Source organism: Pollachius pollachius (assembly GCF_949987615.1).
Source record: "Pollachius pollachius genome assembly, chromosome: 15".
Taxonomy (NCBI): domain Eukaryota; kingdom Metazoa; phylum Chordata; class Actinopteri; order Gadiformes; family Gadidae; genus Pollachius; species Pollachius pollachius.
This window is the reverse complement of record NC_136948.1, coordinates 13,371,096-13,390,717: the sequence shown is the minus strand read 5'-3', so window position 1 is coordinate 13,390,717 and position 19,622 is coordinate 13,371,096. Positions and strand designations below refer to the sequence as shown.

The 19,622-nt window shown below is 48.0% G+C and overlaps 1 protein-coding gene across 1 annotated transcript in view; it reads left to right on the top strand.

Moving 5' to 3' along the window:
• Nucleotides 1-19,622, top strand: part of LOC307086927 (latent-transforming growth factor beta-binding protein 2-like) — a gene marked incomplete at its 3' end in the record, with an annotated part of 87,283 nt that overhangs the window by 37,131 nt on the left and 30,530 nt on the right. Inside the window, exons 7-14 of the mRNA XM_079752273.1 lie at nucleotides 413-759; nucleotides 2,709-2,811; nucleotides 10,253-10,327; nucleotides 14,709-14,831; nucleotides 15,188-15,352; nucleotides 17,088-17,453; nucleotides 18,256-18,275; nucleotides 19,124-19,160. Coding sequence (XP_079608399.1) covers nucleotides 413-759; nucleotides 2,709-2,811; nucleotides 10,253-10,327; nucleotides 14,709-14,831; nucleotides 15,188-15,352; nucleotides 17,088-17,453; nucleotides 18,256-18,275; nucleotides 19,124-19,160 — 1,236 coding nt within the window. The remainder of the gene's footprint in view (nucleotides 1-412; nucleotides 760-2,708; nucleotides 2,812-10,252; nucleotides 10,328-14,708; nucleotides 14,832-15,187; nucleotides 15,353-17,087; nucleotides 17,454-18,255; nucleotides 18,276-19,123; nucleotides 19,161-19,622) is intronic.

Genomic DNA, 19,622 nt, shown 5'->3' with positions numbered 1-19,622 from the left:
AGATTTGTTAATGTCCCACCATTGGGTTCATTCTGCGCGTTGCAACATTTCCTGGACTCCTCGAGAACTTTGTTTTCGGTTCACGAAATTGATTCAGACCAGGGAATAAAAATGTTTTGTTTTTGCTGTACACTCGTGCCCGCCCTTCTAGGGAATTCCCCGTTTACGTTTGCGAACACAGCGAGGGAGTCACGTTTCTGTGGAGCGAGATTGTGTTGAATATTGGTCTGTGGCTCCTATAGTGATGCCGGCGTAAACAACGTGTTAGAACCGTCAAAACACGAAACAAAACTCTTTGAACCATGGGTTCCCAAACGTTTAAGTGTGGTTTTACCAGCTGTGACCCACGTATGGGAACTGGTCCGAAAGCCGTTGCTCTAACCCCTTTGTGTGTGGTCTCCCCCTGCTCTAGTTTCCATGCATCCATCCCTGGTGAACGTCCATATCCAGCACCCCCCGGAGGCGGAGGTGCAGGTCCACCAGGTGGCGAGGGTCAAGCCGGGCCAGAGACCCAGCGCCCCCGAGGGGGCACACTCGGTCCAACAGCGGTCCCAGCCTGGGAACGGGAACGGGGATGGCAAGGGCCACGGAAACGGCAATGGGCATCATCATAAACCCACCAGTGAGAACGCCAATGGAAACCTACCGACCGACGGGAACGGCGATGGAACACTACCAACCAATGGGAACGCCTATAGACCACCAAACCGACAGAATGGATATGTGGGAAGGTGCTTCCAGGAGACGGTTGATGGACAGGTATGACACAAGGCAAATTATGTCTTTCAGTTGGGCTCAGGCCAAAGTATTTGAGTGGTGTGCACTTAATGTCTTCACAAAATATTCCTGTGGCAATGCCAAAGCAAAACACAACCAAACTATTCACCGCTTTCTCTGTAAGCATCCGCTTGTATCAGGTCCTTGTGTTGCGCTGCCTTCTTTGGATACCATACCATAGAAAACACAGGATTCTGCAGACCCTCCCCCCCTATGCAGACCACCTTGCTAGTTTGTCTCACCTAATGACAAACTAGAGTCAAGGTCAAAAGTGAAAATCTATCTAACAATGCAACTGATTGCCCCTTAAACACACACACACGCACACGCACACACACACACCCCCACACACACCCCCACACACACACACCCACACACACACACACACACACACACACACACACCCCCACACACACACACACACACACACACACACGATACACTATCAACACCAGGAGATCTCGGCCGCCTGGCCTCTCCAGTTCCAGTGTGGAGTTGAAACCCTGAGAGGTGTTTGACTCGGGGCAAACGTCATCCTCCTCTTCCTCCTTAATCGCTGCTGACCCTCGCGAACCAGGGCCTGTGATTCTGATTTATTTCCTCCCCCCGCCAAGATTTACGATCCCCCTGCAGACCAGTCGTTCTCTGAGTCCTCTCAGCTCCCATCAGCCCTGTTGAGGGTCAGGAGGAGTCGTAGGGGGTGGCGGCGGTGGGACTGGACGGGGGTGGGGTTTAGTGGGGGAAGGTCGGGCTTGAAACCGACCCCGCTGCCTGTCCCACGGCATCACAGCAGGGGAGGAAGTCAGCACGGCGTCAATGCCGTGGAGCTCCTTGTGAGACGTGTTTTTGTTGAAAGGTCCCTCTAGACTCAACAGCTTAGTAGGCTGAGAGATGGTCACGAAGTTGAGCGATATCCCGGTCACCCGCAACACAATTCCCATTCTCTTATTTCTCCCAGGAGCGAGAAGATCAAGAAGAACAAACATCAAAGACTAGGGGATAGAGAGTTTGACAAAGGAACATCCAAAACATGGAGGCAGACATCCCTCCCTTGGATGTCCCGCACCCTCTCTCTCTCTGTCGCAATAACCGAGACTCCAGGCGTTCCATCCGTCAGATGAGCAGTCCTGGGGAGGAGGTTAACAGCTTAGTGAGCCATTGGAGAGCTCAGCCAGCGATATTCATTATACAAGTCTGCTCATGCTCAAGTACACATTTCCGTGTGTTCCTCGGCCGACTGGGTGAAGGTCAGTTTGCTGTTGTTGTTGGTTTTTTCAGCCACACCATCGATTTAGCCCGAATCAAAACAAGGCGTGGCTATGCAACCGCCCAAATTCATCATCACATATTTGCTCGTGTTCCACCGGGAAAAATGCCCTATTCTTGAGTTTCATAACTCTCCATTATCGATAGGAATCGCCGCAATTATCTAAGCCCCATAATGACACTTGCCAAGTTATTCCTCGGGCTCAGTGTTTCTGTCCTCCTCAGAGTAACTGGTTTCAGATGTGTCTGGTGGTTCACTGTGTCCTTGTGGATAGGTACACACGCACCCTGACAAAAATCACCCTCACAAGCTCTCCGCTTTGCCAAAGCTAAAATGGGTGGACGCACGCAAGCCTGTGCTTGATGCCACACACACGCACAGCCACCGCACACACACAGTATACATGCACGCACACAGTATACATGCACACACACATACACACAAACATGCCGATTAACATGCACATGCACGCATCCACACACACAACACACAACTCACATTCACATATGGACATGCATATACACATACACACACACACACACACACACACATGCACAGAGGCAACCTCGTGTATGCTAGCAAGCAGAACATATTCAGAGAAGCCTCTCAGTGTGCTATTCCCAGATTTAACACAGATGTGTTTTGTATTGCATTATTGTTACAGTGTGGGAAGCCATTGCCAGGCCTAACCAAACAGGACGATTGCTGTGGAAGTGTTGGAGCCTCCTGGGGTCTCAACAAGTGCCAGAAGTGCCCAAAAACACCAGGTAAACCCTCTTAATCCCACTGGATTGCAACTCCCTGACCTGCTCTTTACCATCGGGACCAAGCAGCGTACGTTCATTTCCATCACTTTACCTTTTCTATTCTATTCTCTCCTGGTCTGGTTTAGTCTGGTGTGTTTTCGCCAAGCAGCTATTACAACGCAGTGGAATAAGGGAATCAGAGGTTTTAGCAGGAAGATTCTACCCTCACAGGGAGCACGGTGCAGGCAGGGTGGCTTAGCCTTGAGGAGCAGTAGCACTGGGGAATGTTTGTGGTCTGGGATGTGCATCGTTGTACACCCATGGGCTCACTGGGTGTTACTGAACCTTGTTGTGGATGTGCACCTAAGACTATCCCCCAGTGTTGTTGAGGTTTTGTTGTTTTCCATTTATTGCATCCTCAGGATTTTGCTTTGGAAGCCGCCATAAGGAGTGACTTTTGCACGAGAGGAGAGGTGCAGTCCTCTCCCAGCATTCTTTTAATCCTACTAGATGCATGCCTGCCAGTTGGAGCTGTCAATGGGCTGTCACGCACCCCCCCCTGTCATTCCTCATCCATTCCTTGTCAAACGTCCGACCAGAACTTAATCAGAAGCAGACGTCACCTTTCCCCGTCTCCTCCATCTATCACAGACGTCCGTCTATTATTTTCTCCCCTTTTTTCTTCTCTCCCTCCGCGCGCCAGATTCACACTTCTATTATGTCCCTCTTTCGGCTCCCAGATGGTCTTCTACGCCGCTTGCTTTGAATCTTCAGGAAGGAAGAAGACAAAGGGAGTGATATATCCATCTCTTTTAGTTGTTTTGGGCGCTGATTTGGCCCAGGTTTCAGATCGCACACAGCCTGGAATGGAATGAATGGGGGGAATGAAGAATACAAAAATAAGAAAGGTCACATATTTTTCCTCTTCTGGCCTCTCCTAGCTTCCCGAAAGAGCTTTCACGAGGAACACCTTTGGGTTCCTATCGTAAAGAACGTTGAACTACATCCTTAGAGTAGATCTTCACTTTCTAAATGCTCCTTTCACTTGACACAGGCAATATGCAGCGACCGACATAAAAGGAACTGAACAATGCCTCTGTTCACTCTGTTGCTCCATCCCATTCTTATTTTCCATGTGGGAAGCAAGGTCACGCTCGTTTTTATAAGGGGCTGCCGTCGCTCTTGTTGAGCATGTGATAATGATGTCATGAAAGGCAAGTGTGTGTTCTTGGATGAGACGCATACATTGGTCAGTTTGATGGCTGGTTGCAAAACACAGTGTTAACTGGGAACACGCATTAGTGCTTCAGGAGTCCTTTGGCACACTCTTTTATTGAATCTGAGAAGAATGCCAGTGTGACCACAATTCATCGGCTGTGGCTCTGTTCTCGGACAGAGCTGCGAGCCCCGGGAGAGCCGCGTGTCCTGCTGAGAATTGGGTTCAGACCACGGAAACGAAGCATACTTCTGATGAACCCCTTCCATCCTCGTGATTTCATTATACTTTAGAAAACCTTTTCGCCAGTTGGCGCCAGTCTGAACCGGTGTTTGTTTGTTTGCTGGTTTGTTTGCCTGGGTACGGAAATGCATGCGCACGCAAATGCATACATGTGTCCATTTGTGTTTCTGTGTGTGTGTGTGTGTGTGTGTGTGTGTGTGTGTGTAGGCGTGTCTGTTCCGAGGGATGCGAGCCCACTTTACGCAGCCTGAGACAGCAAGAAGCATCCCATCATTCCACAGTGGAAAAGACCTTTAGTTTACGATGCCCTGATCACCAGCATGCTGCACATTCCAGCCCCGTAACGAGAACCAGATCAAACCCAAGAACTGCAGTCAAATCCTTCGCCCTGCCGGCTCTGATGAGCGAGAGGGGTTGGCGGGAATAAAATCATTGGACCTTGTTTGGACTCCGAAGTTATTAGACCCTGAGCCATGTTTGCTGATAGGAGGTGACGGGAAGGCAGTTGAACCTGTCTTCGCCTATCAGAGATAAACCCCGAATGGCTGATGCGACAGGAAGTGCAACCCATGGTCGAAGGCGAGGTGGTTTACCGCAAGTCCCTAAAGAAGTACGGTGCGAGAGGAGTGAACTTATGTCTCTCTGGTGATGCAACATACGGCTAATGCGAAGCGTACTGTTCCTTCGCCTCGCAACGCACCGTAAATCGCTCTAGCCTGGAATATCAGAGTAAATCTCCATCAGTAAAATGATCCGGCGCTTACTGGGAAACCCGAAGCCAAGACAGGGACTCTGCAAGGCCGTGAAGTGGACCTCTTGCCATGTCCCACTTCTCGCTCGCCTGACACTGTTGGTACAATTGAGTGACAGCAGAGAAAACTGCCATAGGCGTGTGACTCTCCCATCCACCCCTGCAATGCAGAATGCGTCCCGAGGTGCCAGAGTAAGACTGGCCAAATCAACTGGCGCACAGGAGTCGCCATGGCCACCCCTCCTCTTCTCCGCCATCTCCCTGGGGCGGCGAGGTCACGGTGATGTCACTTCCTTAAGCGCTGTGCCTTGTGGCGATCCCACCACACACACCCCCAACTACCACTCCCTTCTTGCGATTATGATTGTGTCACTGTGTCTCAACCGATCGCTTTTGCTAGGTGTAGCGTGCCGTCTAGACTTTAACTGTCATGAGCGCTGGAGCTTATGATAGTCCTCTGATTTCCCCACCGTCCCAGGGAAGTTTGAGCTGACCTTCAACCCAGAGGCCGATGCCTGTGGATATTACTGTCTAAGAGTGTAATCAGGTGTTCGTACTGTTGTTAGCACCGGATAGAAACGGGGATGCAAGGCCCTCGTCTCAGGAAGAATAGAGTCGGAGCAGATGCGCCTGCTCCTGCCAAGATTTCCATTCTGTAGCAACTCACGTTGATTAGATAGGAACTGTACACCATTTTAACACACCATTTGAACAGCGTTTTGATTCATCAATGCTGACTTCGCTTATCCCACCAAAACCAAAAGATTGAATGTATTAGTTGGACATGCAAGTTGCTAATCAAGCCGTGGTGGACCCAACTGATTTGGGTAATAAGTCCTGGTCCTCTGACCCATGATGCAAGTAGGCAGTAGGCCAGCGGCCTGGATGCTAATGTAGCTGAAATGTGTGTTGACTAAAAAGATACATACTTATTGCATTTTTATGTGCTCTGTAACATGGCATGTCCTTCCTTTGGCGCCAGCTGTTTTGATGACTATTTCAGAGAAAACGGGTGATTATCTAAGAATGTGGATCTGTTTTGAATGTGTCCTTAATCCTGTTTAGATTGGCATCAACAGTTTGCTGAAGTTACAAGTTACTGCAACAAAACAAAAAGTTTTTGTCAAAGGTATTTTCCACTCAATTTTACTTTCCCATTTGGCCCATCCTTTCCTTCCCAAATGTTTCTCCCTTTGTACTTCCCTTCCCTGGTATGAATAAGGTCAAGCACCGTGATAACCATTAGAGATGGATGGTCCATCTTGCAGACCCCTTCAGGGTCTTTGGCACCGATGAACGAAACCTCCATTTTGCGTGGCATGGTACTCGTGCATGGATGTGATGTTGTGTATGCTTGTTTCAGCAGGAGACGATGATATAAGACCATGTGTCTTTCTCATCTGGTTCAGTTATCGGTTGATTGGCATGGCCACAGTATTGACATGCCCATGTGGTAGAAACCATGCTTGTTTGATAAATGCCAAAAATTCCGACACAAGCGCCAATAGTTGATCATTTGATTGGATCAAACAAACCACTTGGGTTGTTTTGATCCAATCAACCATTGGCATAAGAAAGGAAATGATGGATGTGTCATCTTTGAGAGTCAAAACATCCTGATTGATTAAAGTAATTGTATTTGCTTTTAATTTGGACTCAACCAGTTTGCCCTGAAGCCATTTCTGGGAGCCACATTTGTCAAGAAGAAAGAAATGAAGAAAGTAAATACGGGGGTACGTCCCAGACTCAGACGGCCCACTATGTAGATCCCATGGGAGCCCCAGTGGTGTGATCAGCCTGTGATTGATAGGCCCAACCAAGGACTCTTAACAGGCTTTAGAGGAAAACCTCCGGACTGTGTGGCCCTGAGAGGAATAATTGTATAAAATCGCAAATGAAAGTTTCTTTTTCTGTCCAGCAGAGTAACCCAATTGACTAGATGTACCAATCTCCCAGGCCTTGTCCTTCACTCTTTCCTTTTTTGTCGTTGATTTGCATAAGCCTCCTTTTCAGTCCACTACCCCCTAGTAATGCCTCAGAGCAGCGTTGACTATGGTATCAGAAAAGGGAATGAATGGATGTTGATTCAGATTTGAGACTGCGCTGCCAACCATGGAGTTCCAGGAAATGTGGATTGTGTTTTTTCCTCGACTGAGGAGGTCCGAGCTAATATTATTTAACAGTGGCAAACAGCCTGCACAATCCCCCTAGCTTATGAGGGTCAATAAATGAGTGGGTGGTGCAGGGGGGGGGGACAAAGTATGGCTGGTGAATGGTCCTAAATGGATAATCAACCATTAGGAGCCTGCGTTCTGTGTGGATAGAGGCCAGCTCTATGCTCTATGTTACCAAGGGGAGCAGTAATGGGTGCCTGATGCTGCTCTTGCAGGGTACCAATGCCTTGGTAGCAGCAGCGAGTTGCGCAGTTGTGGGAAACTTGTAATTGTGCACAAACATCTGCCAAAGACGTTAGCCCTCAAGAAGAACAATTTAGTTTTGTATATCTTGAAACGTAACTTCGGCATGAAATCCAATGGCCAGGCCAGGCCGGGACTGCTTAGTATTGTTGTGTTAAATCAGTTCATCCGAGCGTCACTGACAGACCTGCATCTCCTCAGACACCCCCTTTCCCGACTCTCCCTCCCCTCCGCACTCCCACCAGGTATCCCATGGCATGTGCACCCGGCCGTCCCGCAGGCCGGACTTGCCCTGATCCCCTCGCCATGGGAGGGTGTGGACCCCACCCCAACAGCTCATTACCAGGGAGCCTTGCCAGTGGGATTAGAGGGGGAGCGCAGAGGAGGCGGAAAAGCTGGGAGTCGGGGCCGGGAGGGGCGTCACTTTGACACGATTATCCGGCCCCCCGAAACAACATTCCCACCCTGTCACCTCCAACCCTCCCTTCCCAACGCACACACACACTTGCGTGCACACACATACACATACACATACACACAGACAGACACACAGACACACAGACAGACACACAGACACAGACACACATACAACACACACACACACACACACACACACACACACACACACACACACACACACACACACACACACACACACACAACCCTACCTTCCCCTAGAGTCTTGCTTGCTGCATGGCAGGGGAGCCCACCTTTTCATCTGATTCAGTTTTGCTCTGTCAAGCATTTGGTACCTTGCTGGTCCACTGGGTCACAGCAGGACCAAAATATAACTCAGGACACTGATTCACACGATGCGCCATCCTCTGTGTTTGGTGTGTGTGTGTGTGTGTGTGTGAGAGAGAGAGTGAGTGTATTGGAGTAATTGGACATTGGAAGATGACTCTGACACAAGAAAGTCAGCCAAAGAAAAAAGGATGAATCAGTATCACTGTAGGTCACTTCTAATGCCTCGACCGGTGAATCATTTCACTCCGATTATCATCCTAATTATTGCTAATTACATCATGCTACTCTGTTATTTGTTACAAATGTGCGGGTGGCTTGGAAACCGCCACAATGTCTGGTCCACAGCTTATCCGATTGTTGGTCAATCCAACAATCGGTTGATTCAATTCAGATCCGTCCTTATCGTCCAACATTGACGCTGGCATCTACAGAGGGACCTCTCCCCTGTTTATTAAAGTGGGCCCCCAGAAACCCCCTAATTGGCAGCTGCCACAGTAACCTCCAACCCCACATCATCTGGGCCCTCCATTCCTCAGCGAGTGGCCCCTGTAGGAACGGGAGAATGAAAACAAACGCTAAGAGGGATCTTCAAACAAACACCGGAGCACTGGAAGGTCTTTGTGCCTGCGTGCTATTGCTGCTAGTGTCTGATGACACAAGAGGCTAGATCGGGGCTAGAGATGTCAGGGGGGGGGGGGGGTCCCTTGGCTCCCTGGCGGTGTCTTAAGGTGGAGCGACCCGCGTGAGAACACTTGAGTCCGGACCTCTTTCTGGTCGTAGCTTGGCCCTGCCGTCCAGACTGGCCGCATCAAAGCAGGGCTCCTGTCAATCACTTAGGGGGGAAAGACAACATATTAATGTGGTGGGGTAAACCGCAGCACAGTTTAGACTGTACTCTGAAAGAGGAAGAGGACGGTCTAAAGTGTGCTGTGGTTTTTGTGTTATCTTTGCTGGTAACGCTTTAACAGCTTTTTAAAACGTGTTTCTTTATTTGTTCAAATCTTTTTCCCCCTCCTTCTATGTCGGTTCTGGCGAGGAGTTCAAACGGTGTTCTGTTATGTTCTTAAAGAAATGAATGGATGTACTGTAGGAATGGGATAGTTATGATGAGCTGAGATGAATCTCAGAGTGATCATAAAGCAAAGCATCGTAAAACAGCAGGTTAGGTTTGATACGACGCTTGATCGCACCGTGGATTTATCATAGGCTTTTAACGAGTGTGATGATGTTTTAATATTGCGTTTTCTGACCGCAGCCTTCTAAAACTCACTCACTCACAGACGCACACACACACAAACACATACACATATACACACACACACACACACACACACACACACACACACACAAATACAAACACACACACACACACACTCCATTTTCATGTGCACAGTATCCCAACCCCCCTCATGATAGTCACATTGACCTCGTCTTCCTTCTACCCTTGTATTAAACGGAGTTAGCCTCTCTCGGCAGGGGTTCGACTGAGTTATAACGCACCGTGTTTCATGGTCTCTTCGGACGATTGGGGACACCTGAGTTTCATTTACGACTGTGGGTTGGCGTTACATTCAAAGGACCCAGGAGGACACGTCCTATCCAATGTCTTTTAATACTTTGGTACATTCAGAAAAGGTTTTACTATTGCACCACGCTCGCCATACATTAAGCCCTGATTGCTCCTGCCAGAGTGCTTATATTGGTCTTCGTAGTTGGGGTGTGGGCTTGCTCCGTAGCGAAGGTCAAGTGCTTCCTAAGAGATATTTAAGATAGCCTTTCACTGCAGCTCCCCTGGGCTGGTGGGATGTATGGGTTTTAGGATTATAAATGACATGTGCTGTTAATGTTACTGTAAAGTTGCCTGATGGGGATCCATTTACACCAATTCACTCTGGGGTCCCCCAGGGATCCATCTGGGGGTCCCCTCACATCTGTAAGTGATATGATCTCCTCTGGAACTTCTCTTTCCCCTCCGCTGTGTCCACAAAGCTCTCCCATTCTGACTCATTGGAGAGACATTTTTTTTAAATGTTGTATTATTGTTCTTTTAATTCTTTCCGACATTTTCGCTTTTCTTTTATTTTGCAGCATACGCGGTGATTGCAAACGGACAGGTGGAATGTCCGAAAGGTTACAAACGGATGAACGCGACCCATTGTCAAGGTAAGCAATGGACTTTTTTAAATGAAGCTCCACCAAAACACTTTTGCCCAAGATCCAATCAGAGGTCCAGGAACAGTAACACTTCTGGCACAAACAAACATTTAAATCTAAATCGCTATCCTGATGGCATAATTGACTCATGGTATAATATGACTATTATTGGCTTATCGGTCACAATATTCATAATTTGGCCAAATTGTAATATCTAACCTAACTCTACTCTCCTAATACTGCTGATTCACTTAGCCTCATTGGCTATATCCTTAGCCAATCAGAGTGCTTTCTACATTCCAAATTCGCACTTAAGCAATTGTGCTATGAGGCTAACAAAAGGTTCTTGAAAAAATGCCAAACGGTTCCCCACTGTATGACAAGGCCTATGGGAACCAGGCCAAGGGTACACCCGCCCAGGTCTGTCAAAGGCCAAAGTTCAGCCTCCAATAAGCCCCTGGGTTGACTGTTCTAATTGGTAGGTTCAGGGGGAAAGGCACACAAGGCCCTGATAATCTTTAGCCCTTTGTTGTGGTTTCCTAATGTTTTTCCACTCAATGTGTTATCGAACCAACACCGTCCAACAAGAAGCGTGTTCCTAAGGCTCGTCCATCTAATGCAGGCAAACCCGATTATACAAATAAGGTTTCCATCCCTGGTTGCTTTCTCACAATATTTCACAGTCTGTGGTAAGAATGTTCCCAGTTGATGAATACGTAGCCACCCACAGTGTTCATACTGAATAGCCATTCGTTCTGAGGCAACTGAAACAATGCATTTGATATCTGCTCTTTCTTCACACCCGTATAAACATGTGTTATGAGTAACGGCCCAAGTGGCCATGATATATCGCCTCGTCTCTTAACGGGGTTCAACAGCACTTGTGTTAGCATATTATCTATATATAGGATCGTAAACGAAAAGGGAGATCGGGGGCTCACTATGGTTCCCAAGAAGTACATGTTTTTTTTATCCAATGAATGAAAATGTACTTAACAGCATGATGTTCAGTTGGGACCACCTCACTGACCCTCACTCCAACCGATTGTTGGCTTTGTCTTGCGTTAGGTCATAGTGGTACGTACAGTACAATTGATCTGCTGCATTCTTGAGATTTACAGCTTCTTTGCTTTAGAACAGTTTAATGTTTCACTTTCTAACGTTTATTTTTCTTTATATGTATATAAGGGAAAAAACTTATTTTGCCCAAGAACACATCAACCATTTTCCGCAACGGTGTCAAGAATGACCTGCCAACAAGCCCAGTAATTTATTTTATTCAAACTCACATTTTATAATCGCTTCAAGATGCTCTATCCGTTGCTTGTTTCATGAAAATCCCCAAAGCAAAGTTGACAGTTACCCACAATATTTACTGCCATGCATCAAAGTCTTCTGCTCTTTTTCTGCTGCTTCTCCGTTCTCCCCAAGAAATAGTTTTAATTTGGCCCCTCAGAAGGACTGCCAAGCAGTTAGAAACCTTAGGTTCTTCTGGGATTCCGTCATTTTTATCAGGATGGTCTTCAGAATGATGCGTGGCTCCTCGCCCCGAGCTGCTTGTACAACGTTTACTGGAACATGCTAGGACTTGTCTCGCATCCCGGTTTGTGTGTTTGACTCTAGAAATAGACATGATTCACACTTGCTTTCAATGTCAGCCATCTTTAGTCTCTGAAGTCCTAACCGACTGAAGATGTCACCTCCCGGGTCCACATGCATTCTGATTTCAGATTCTGATTAAATTCAGATTTTTTGGTAAACAGCTCTGAAGAGTGCACTAGAGATACCAGATCAACAAAGCAAAGCCACCATGTGTTGGACAATTCTTAAATGAAGGGACCCAAACGGTTTATTAAATGTTTTGTGAGCACCTACATTCCTAGCACGATTTGCCTTCATGGGGAGTCATGCACTTAACCCTGGCCGTGTTAATGCCATGTTTGACCAATTGAAGTGCACGAGACTGCCTACAGCTGTCGGTTTAACACTGTTGATCGGGTGCTAAGGGTCAGCTTTGAAAAGCTGCTGAAGAACGTTTATCTGAAGTGCTATTAATCACTTTAAATACTCTGTAGAGCAGCAGTCTAGGTCAGGCTCTTTCTCCACCATGATCATGCGTGTATGTTTTGCCAAATATAATAAGAAAAGATCTAAGTTCTAAGGTCAGTGAGAAACAGGCCTCCGTCCATTAATTGTAGCTTTGGCCATAATGTGATAGGGATCAGTTACGATAAGCAGTCTCGCGGTGGATACATTTTTCATCATGATTTGTAAGACTGATGTAAAATGTGTCATTGTACTCACTGATGCATCGTGTTGTAGCACTTTTTCAAAGAGAAAAATACCCATTATTCAACTGAAACATTCCTGCTGATTTCCCGCAATGTATTTAAGAATAGAGAGGGTAATCTCAGGAACGAGCAGACAAATTGGCTGCAGTAGGCAAGACGTAACGGAGCCCTGAATGCGACGAAGTGACAGCTAAGAACATAACATACCACCAGGAAAATCCGGTTGAAATGGGCCCCATGTAGACGGCTCTGCCCTCCATCTCCGTCCAACAGCAGGCGGTGAGACCGAGAGCGAGCGACCGAGCATAAAGCAGAGGTAGGTGTTGAGATTAGTGCTGGTCGTGACTGGTCGTCATGGAAGTCAGTTCCAATCCCTTCAAACCCACCAGCAGACTGTAACAATAGCACTAATCTGGGACTGGAGCAGAGCGCGGATTAAGGGACCCCATGTGATGAAGGCTGAGGCCAACTCTGACCCTCGCTCCCCACAGACAGCCGCCCAAGGAAGAGCTAGTTCAAGGGCTCACAGACAGCGCTGCCGTCTCCCTCGTCTCCGTGAAAACCTGCCCCATTGTTATATATGCAGAGAACAGACAGACGTGACATATTTGTTTCTGGTAAGGGGAACTAGGGAGTGTTTATAGTGTCACTAACAATAGGGCAAGTGGCTGGGTCATGAGATGGCCATCTGTAACCTTCCAAACCCCCGCTAACACTAAAACTAACAATTTAAATCTTGGAAATGTATACAGTGTACAGATTGCTCTCTCTCTCTGTCTCTCTCACACACACGCACACACACACACAACCATACACACTTACACACAAACACATTGGATATATACACACATGCATGTATTACTTCTACACCCGTACATAAATACATGCATACATGTATACATACACGCATGCACGCATGCATACATACATACACACACATGCAGACAAACAACCACACACACACACACACACACACACACACACACACACACACACACACACACACACACACACAAAGACAAACAGATAAAAGGAAAAACTGGATAATGAGCGGAGAAGAAAGGGAGAAAGAAGCATTGCTTAGGTATTTATCAGGCACATTCCCCTCCCCTCATAGTCTCACTTTTTCCAGCAGGAAGCAAAACAACAAAACAAGACCAGATTAATTGGAATTGGGAAAATCTGTGGTGGCAGGCTGTCAGGTTCCAGTCGTCAGACTAACGGGAACCTTTCCTAATGATTTACTCTCCATTTAACATTGAGTTAAAGCAAATATTTTTAGTCGCGACGCAGTGTTCGATGGCGTGACGCTGAGGTATGCAGGGTGGCATGGCCCGCTGGCGGCACGCTACCTAGCTCAGGTCCTCTCGGAGACTCAGGGAACGGCCGTTTGAGGAACTCAAAGTGAGCCAAGCGCCAGTCAGCACCGCGCCTCTCCGCGCCACATGGCTTTCACTAAAGGAAGGGAAAAAGACTTTGGGGTCTCCGTTCCTTGACGTAACCCGAAGACACCGTGATATTGGCCGCATTAAGGACCAAGCCACTCCAAAACAGAAAAAGGAAAATGATCCTAATCTAAAACATGGTCCTTTTTTCTCTGTGTATGCCTAAATCATTGCAATGTTTTGACAATCGGTACTGTGTGTTCTTTTTGCCTGTCTTGGTCATGTCATCGACCGAGCATGGTCATTTCATACAATGTGCAGCCTCAATGAGATGCCATGTTTTAACTACCGCTGCAGGGGGCGCTGGCATTTTGTCCTACATGCCTTTGTTTCACTCCCTGTCAGCCCAGGACACAGGAAGATCCCAAAATATTTGGGTCACATGTCAACCCTGTTGGCGATGACGGAAAATGCAGACAATGTAAAGAAAAAGAGGAAAGGAAAATTAGAATGATTAAAAACGCCAAGATTGTATTGTTGAATTGCACCTTGTGGAACCCAATCTGCGTTTGCCAGGGGTTTTATCATTTTATTGGTCTCTTAGATACAGTAAAACACAATCCTGACAAACCAGATGAGCTTTACTCAAACCATTAGCGCCGAGGTAGGGGGGTCGACAGCCGCGTGACTTACACCCTTACGTCTTTTCCACAGACATCAACGAGTGCGCGATGACAGGACTCTGCAAGAATGCCGAATGCCTCAACACCAAAGGCAGCTACAGGTGCACCTGCAAGCATGGCTTCATGCTGGACCCGGCCCGGAGCCACTGCGTCTGTGAGTCCACATTTCCAAATTACAAAAAGGAAAACAACGTCTACCGGGGGCCCAGTGTGGCGCCATGACTCAGTGCATGAAATATGCAGTTTGACACGGCCAGCTCGTCGCATGCTACCTAGCAGAGTGTTTGACTGTTAACGGGATACAGGCAAAGTATTCCTAGCTAACCTGAAAAACTTGCTGGTAAGCCTGGACAGACGCTTACTTCCCAGATAGAACAGATGCTGTGACATCACCTCAGACACTGTAGGCTATATTCTCTTGAAAGGGGTTTAGCCACCGATTTGATATTCCGTATGCAGTCTGTGCTCCTTAACCCTCTATGTCCTCCTCCTCCTCCTCCTCCCTTGCAGCGGACAAGGCCGTGTCCGAAAATAAGGGGCTGTGCTACCGGTTTTCCTCAGCCGGCGCCTGCTCCCTCCCCCTGCCTGCTACCATCACCAAGCAGATCTGCTGCTGTAGTCGTGTGGGCAAGGCCTGGGGGCCCGGCTGTGAACGCTGCCCTGTGCCCGACTCAGGTACCGCCGCCCCTGCTTGAGACTGGGAAATGCTGTCCGTGGGGTTCTCTCTCTGTCTGTCCAAATCAACACTGTATCTGTCCGTCTGTCTTGTTCAGGGCTTAATTCAAGAACCAAACCAAGTTAGCGGTCTGGTGACTCTGATTCGACAACATTTAGTCTTTAAATTCTATTTACCGTCTGGTTTTATTGGTCGACGGTGGCAGTAAAAATAAAAGGCGCTGAAACTCAAAACAGTGTAGAAAAGGAAAACGGGGTTCTGTTCTGTCATCATCGTGCGGTGCGGCCGGGTTTGTGTTGGATAACCCGATGTGTTTGATGTGGAACTAGACCAAAAAAGCAAATAATTATGACATGTCGGGGCCCCCGTGTTAGTCATGCTTGTGTGTTATCACTCCGACCCAACCAATGGCATAGCTGTGATTCACGGGAGAATAAATGGAAATGTGCGGCCGCGCCAAGTGAAACACGGGACGTTGTCATCCTTTATCGGACTTCAAAGTGTTGGAGGGAGAGTGTGCACTTCATACACTAGCTGGATTAACTCCCGGGCCAACTGGGTTGTCATAGATCACATATCATACAGACAATCCCCCGTGATGCCTCTCTCTGCACACACTCGCCCACACACACCACACACCCCCACCCTCCACCGCACACACATGTCCTGATTACTTCGACCCTGGCTTTTGTAGCGCCTGACAAGCCGTTAGAGGCGCGTTCGGCAGCGAGCGGTGAGAGTGATCATTGTGGATTTGGTAACAGTAGCCCCCATTGACTCACATTCCAGCCTGGGTTGCAGCTGCACTGATGTGGTTTCTGGTCACATGCAGCTTCCCCCCCCCTCTAACCCGTCCTCTACACACACACACACACACACACACAGACACACACACACATTGGGTCCACCTCCTGCATTCACACATGAATTTCCAGTGACTGCATATAAGTCTTTGCTCCGGTCTGTGCTCCAGACTGCCGGGTTTCTGATGGCATAGGGTTGCTGCCTGCAGGTCAGGCAGGGGACAGGGGAAACACACACACCGTTCCCCCTTGTAATGGACTCTCCATCGCTGAGGGTTGTTGGGCACAGCCACAAAGACGGTCAATCTAGTCCGCCCATCTCTTTCATCCGGTCAGCCAATCCTCTGTCAGCCTCTCACATGCCTCTACAGCAGTCAGTTCAGAGTTCAGCTTCTATTGCATGATCCTCTGTTTCCCTCACTTGCATGGCTGTGTGTGTGTGTGTGTGTGTGTGTGTGTGTGTGTGTGTGTGTGTGTGTGTGTGTGTGTGTGTGTGTGTGCATGTGTGTGTGTGATGCGTGAGTGTGATGTGTGTGTGTGCAGGATTGTGTGTTAACGTCTATGTGTGTGTGCGAGTGTCTCTTCGATTTGAGTGTGACAGCTATACCTAAATCCTTCCAAATCCTTTCTCTGGTCGACCTCAGTGACAGCTGCCATCCGCCCGCCAGCGCCTCCACGTCCTCAGCCATAGAGGAAACAGTATCCAATCCACTTCACAGTGCGCTCTGTACAACGCGACATGCTAAACATAACAGCGTTACACGCCCGGCTAATGGGATTGTTTCAAACACCGGGCAGAAATATGAGCCGTTATAATACTCTGGCAAGCTTTTGCGAAAAAAAAAAAAAAAAAGGATCAAGACAGGAAAAGTGCAATAATGGTTCTGTGCTTCATTGTCTGCTGCCTGTCTGCTCTTCCTGCCCCCGGCAGACGACTTCAAGGAGATCTGCCCCGCGGGCCACGGCTACACCTACTCCCGCTCCGACGTGCAGATCTCCCTGAGGCAGCTTGAGGAGGCCGACCTGAGGAACCCCGGCATCACCTGGCTGGACCCCAGCCCCCTGGAACCCGAGTGGCCCCCCTACCTGCCAGAGCAGCCGAACGCCGACCCCCACCAGCACCACAACCACCACGTGCCCCAGGTTCCAGTGTACCCAGAGACACCGCATGTGCACCACCCCCAGCCCCAGACGCCCCACCAGACGGGACAACCGTCACCCACACCTGCGGAGCAGCCCGTGCACCCCCGTGCAGACACGCGCCAGCCGGCCAGCGAGTGGCCCGGACAGCCTGAGGGTGAGAATAAACTGTTTTATGTGATTCAACCACCACTGAGGCAGCGGCGGTCCGTGTTGACTCTAGGGCTGATGAATCTCTGGAGCTCGCGGCAGAGAGAGGATTCCTTGTGACGGGGTAGGGCACTACAGAAGAGTCAGAGTTATCCAAACATGGTCATAATCTCTTGACCACTTGTTGTCCGCCGTGTCTGGGAGCTGATTACACAATAGGGAAAGTTTTCGTATGGATTAAGGGAGGAACTATCGCCGTACGATCGACAAAACATCAACAGGATGTTAGGATCTCCATGTGTCATGTTTGTTGGATTTCATCGAAACAGAGGAGTAATCCGGAAGGTCAGAGGGCAAACAGCTGTAGCCTCTGGATTCCCCAAACATCATCTTCCTCCCGTTTGACTCCTATGGGAATACGATTCAGAGGCATGTCCGCCAGTAGCATCAGATGGTGCATCTATATACAAGGAGACAATTCTGTAAATATTTAGCAATATCTGTGTGCATTATTAAAGCTATCTGTGTCTGTGGCTCTCTCCCAGTGGTCCATTGCAGGCCGTCCCATACTCGTTTTTCTCGAAGGCAGACAAAGCCGTATGACTTCTACATATGCTATCCAGCATACACTCAATGTAATGTTGGTTTTATAGGACATAACGACCTCTGTACGAGAACGAGGGGCTAGGTGTTGTGCTGACAACCTTGTTAAAGTAGGCAGAATGTGAAGCTATCGTCACTTTTGTATATGAATCCATCTCTCTCTTCTCCCTCTCTCTCTCTACCTATCTCTCTCTTTTTCACAACAGATGTGGAAACACTGAGCCTGGTAAGTCCCCACACTCCCCCCCCCCACACACACAGACAGACACAGACACAGACACATACACACACACGCACACACACGTGCACACACAAACACACAGACAGACACACACGCACACACACACAACCCACACACACACAAACACAGAGACACATACACACACAAACGCAGACGCACAAACACAGAGACACATACACACAAACACAACAAATACACCCACGCACGCACACAAACACAGAGACACATACACATACACATGCATGCACATAAACACAGAGACACATACACCCACCCACACACGCACGCACGCACTCAGACAGAGAGACACACATGCACACACATACACACAAGCACACACACACACATATACACACACACACACACACACACACACACACACACACAATTCCTCGCCACATGCTTTGTAAATGTTTATCTTAGAAGGATAGGCTCGGGCCATCTCATCGTAAGAGGCTTGTGATGACATAACCCAACCCAAACACATTTAGAAAAACACATGCAGTCTATTTGCACCAAGGATGGTGGCAGAGCCGACTAATTCCACTTGTTATGAATGTCATGGTTCACCTGTTTGTTAAAATGCCCCAAATATTTGTTCATATTTCATCATGCACACATTTCTGTGTGTTTGTTTATGTGTGTCTGTCTGTGTTTGTGTTGGAATTGTATTAATATATTATCCAGGACCCCTACAACTGCCAATTAAAATACACAAAATGGCTATTGCCACATCAATGCGTGTGAAAATGTCAAATGTTTTTTTTGTTTTATTTTCATATGATAACCGTAGGAATGAACACTATAATAACCATGTTGTTGTGATCTTCTAGCCAACGGTTGTGACAGCCTCCCCAGAGGCATATCCAGGTATTTATTCCCTATTATTCCTCCCACTGCCTTCCTCCACCCTCTGATGTTTCATACCCAGAGCCAAGTATACGTTCATATTCCTTGTGCATTTAGTAAGAGATCGACCTCACAATCCACGTCTATAAATGGCTTTCCTAGCCGTCACGGCCGTTGCTGCCCTTGTCCAGACGAAAACACGAGACTTGAGAACCGCAGCCGTAGAGCCGAGAGTCCGTTTGATTCATATGCTTTGTTTTGCTGTGTTTAGTCGTAGGAATGACATAAATCATTTTATATAGCCGTCATGCTGAAACAAGACGGTCCTTTATGTAACCTCGATTACAGCCCTTTGAAAAACAGGTAGTATGTCATCCAAGCCATGCAGAAGGAAAAACGACCCTTTGAAATAACAAACATACTTTATTATTACGTTCTCGGGGGAATATATTAACACGCCCCGCTCCGCTTACTAACGCACTT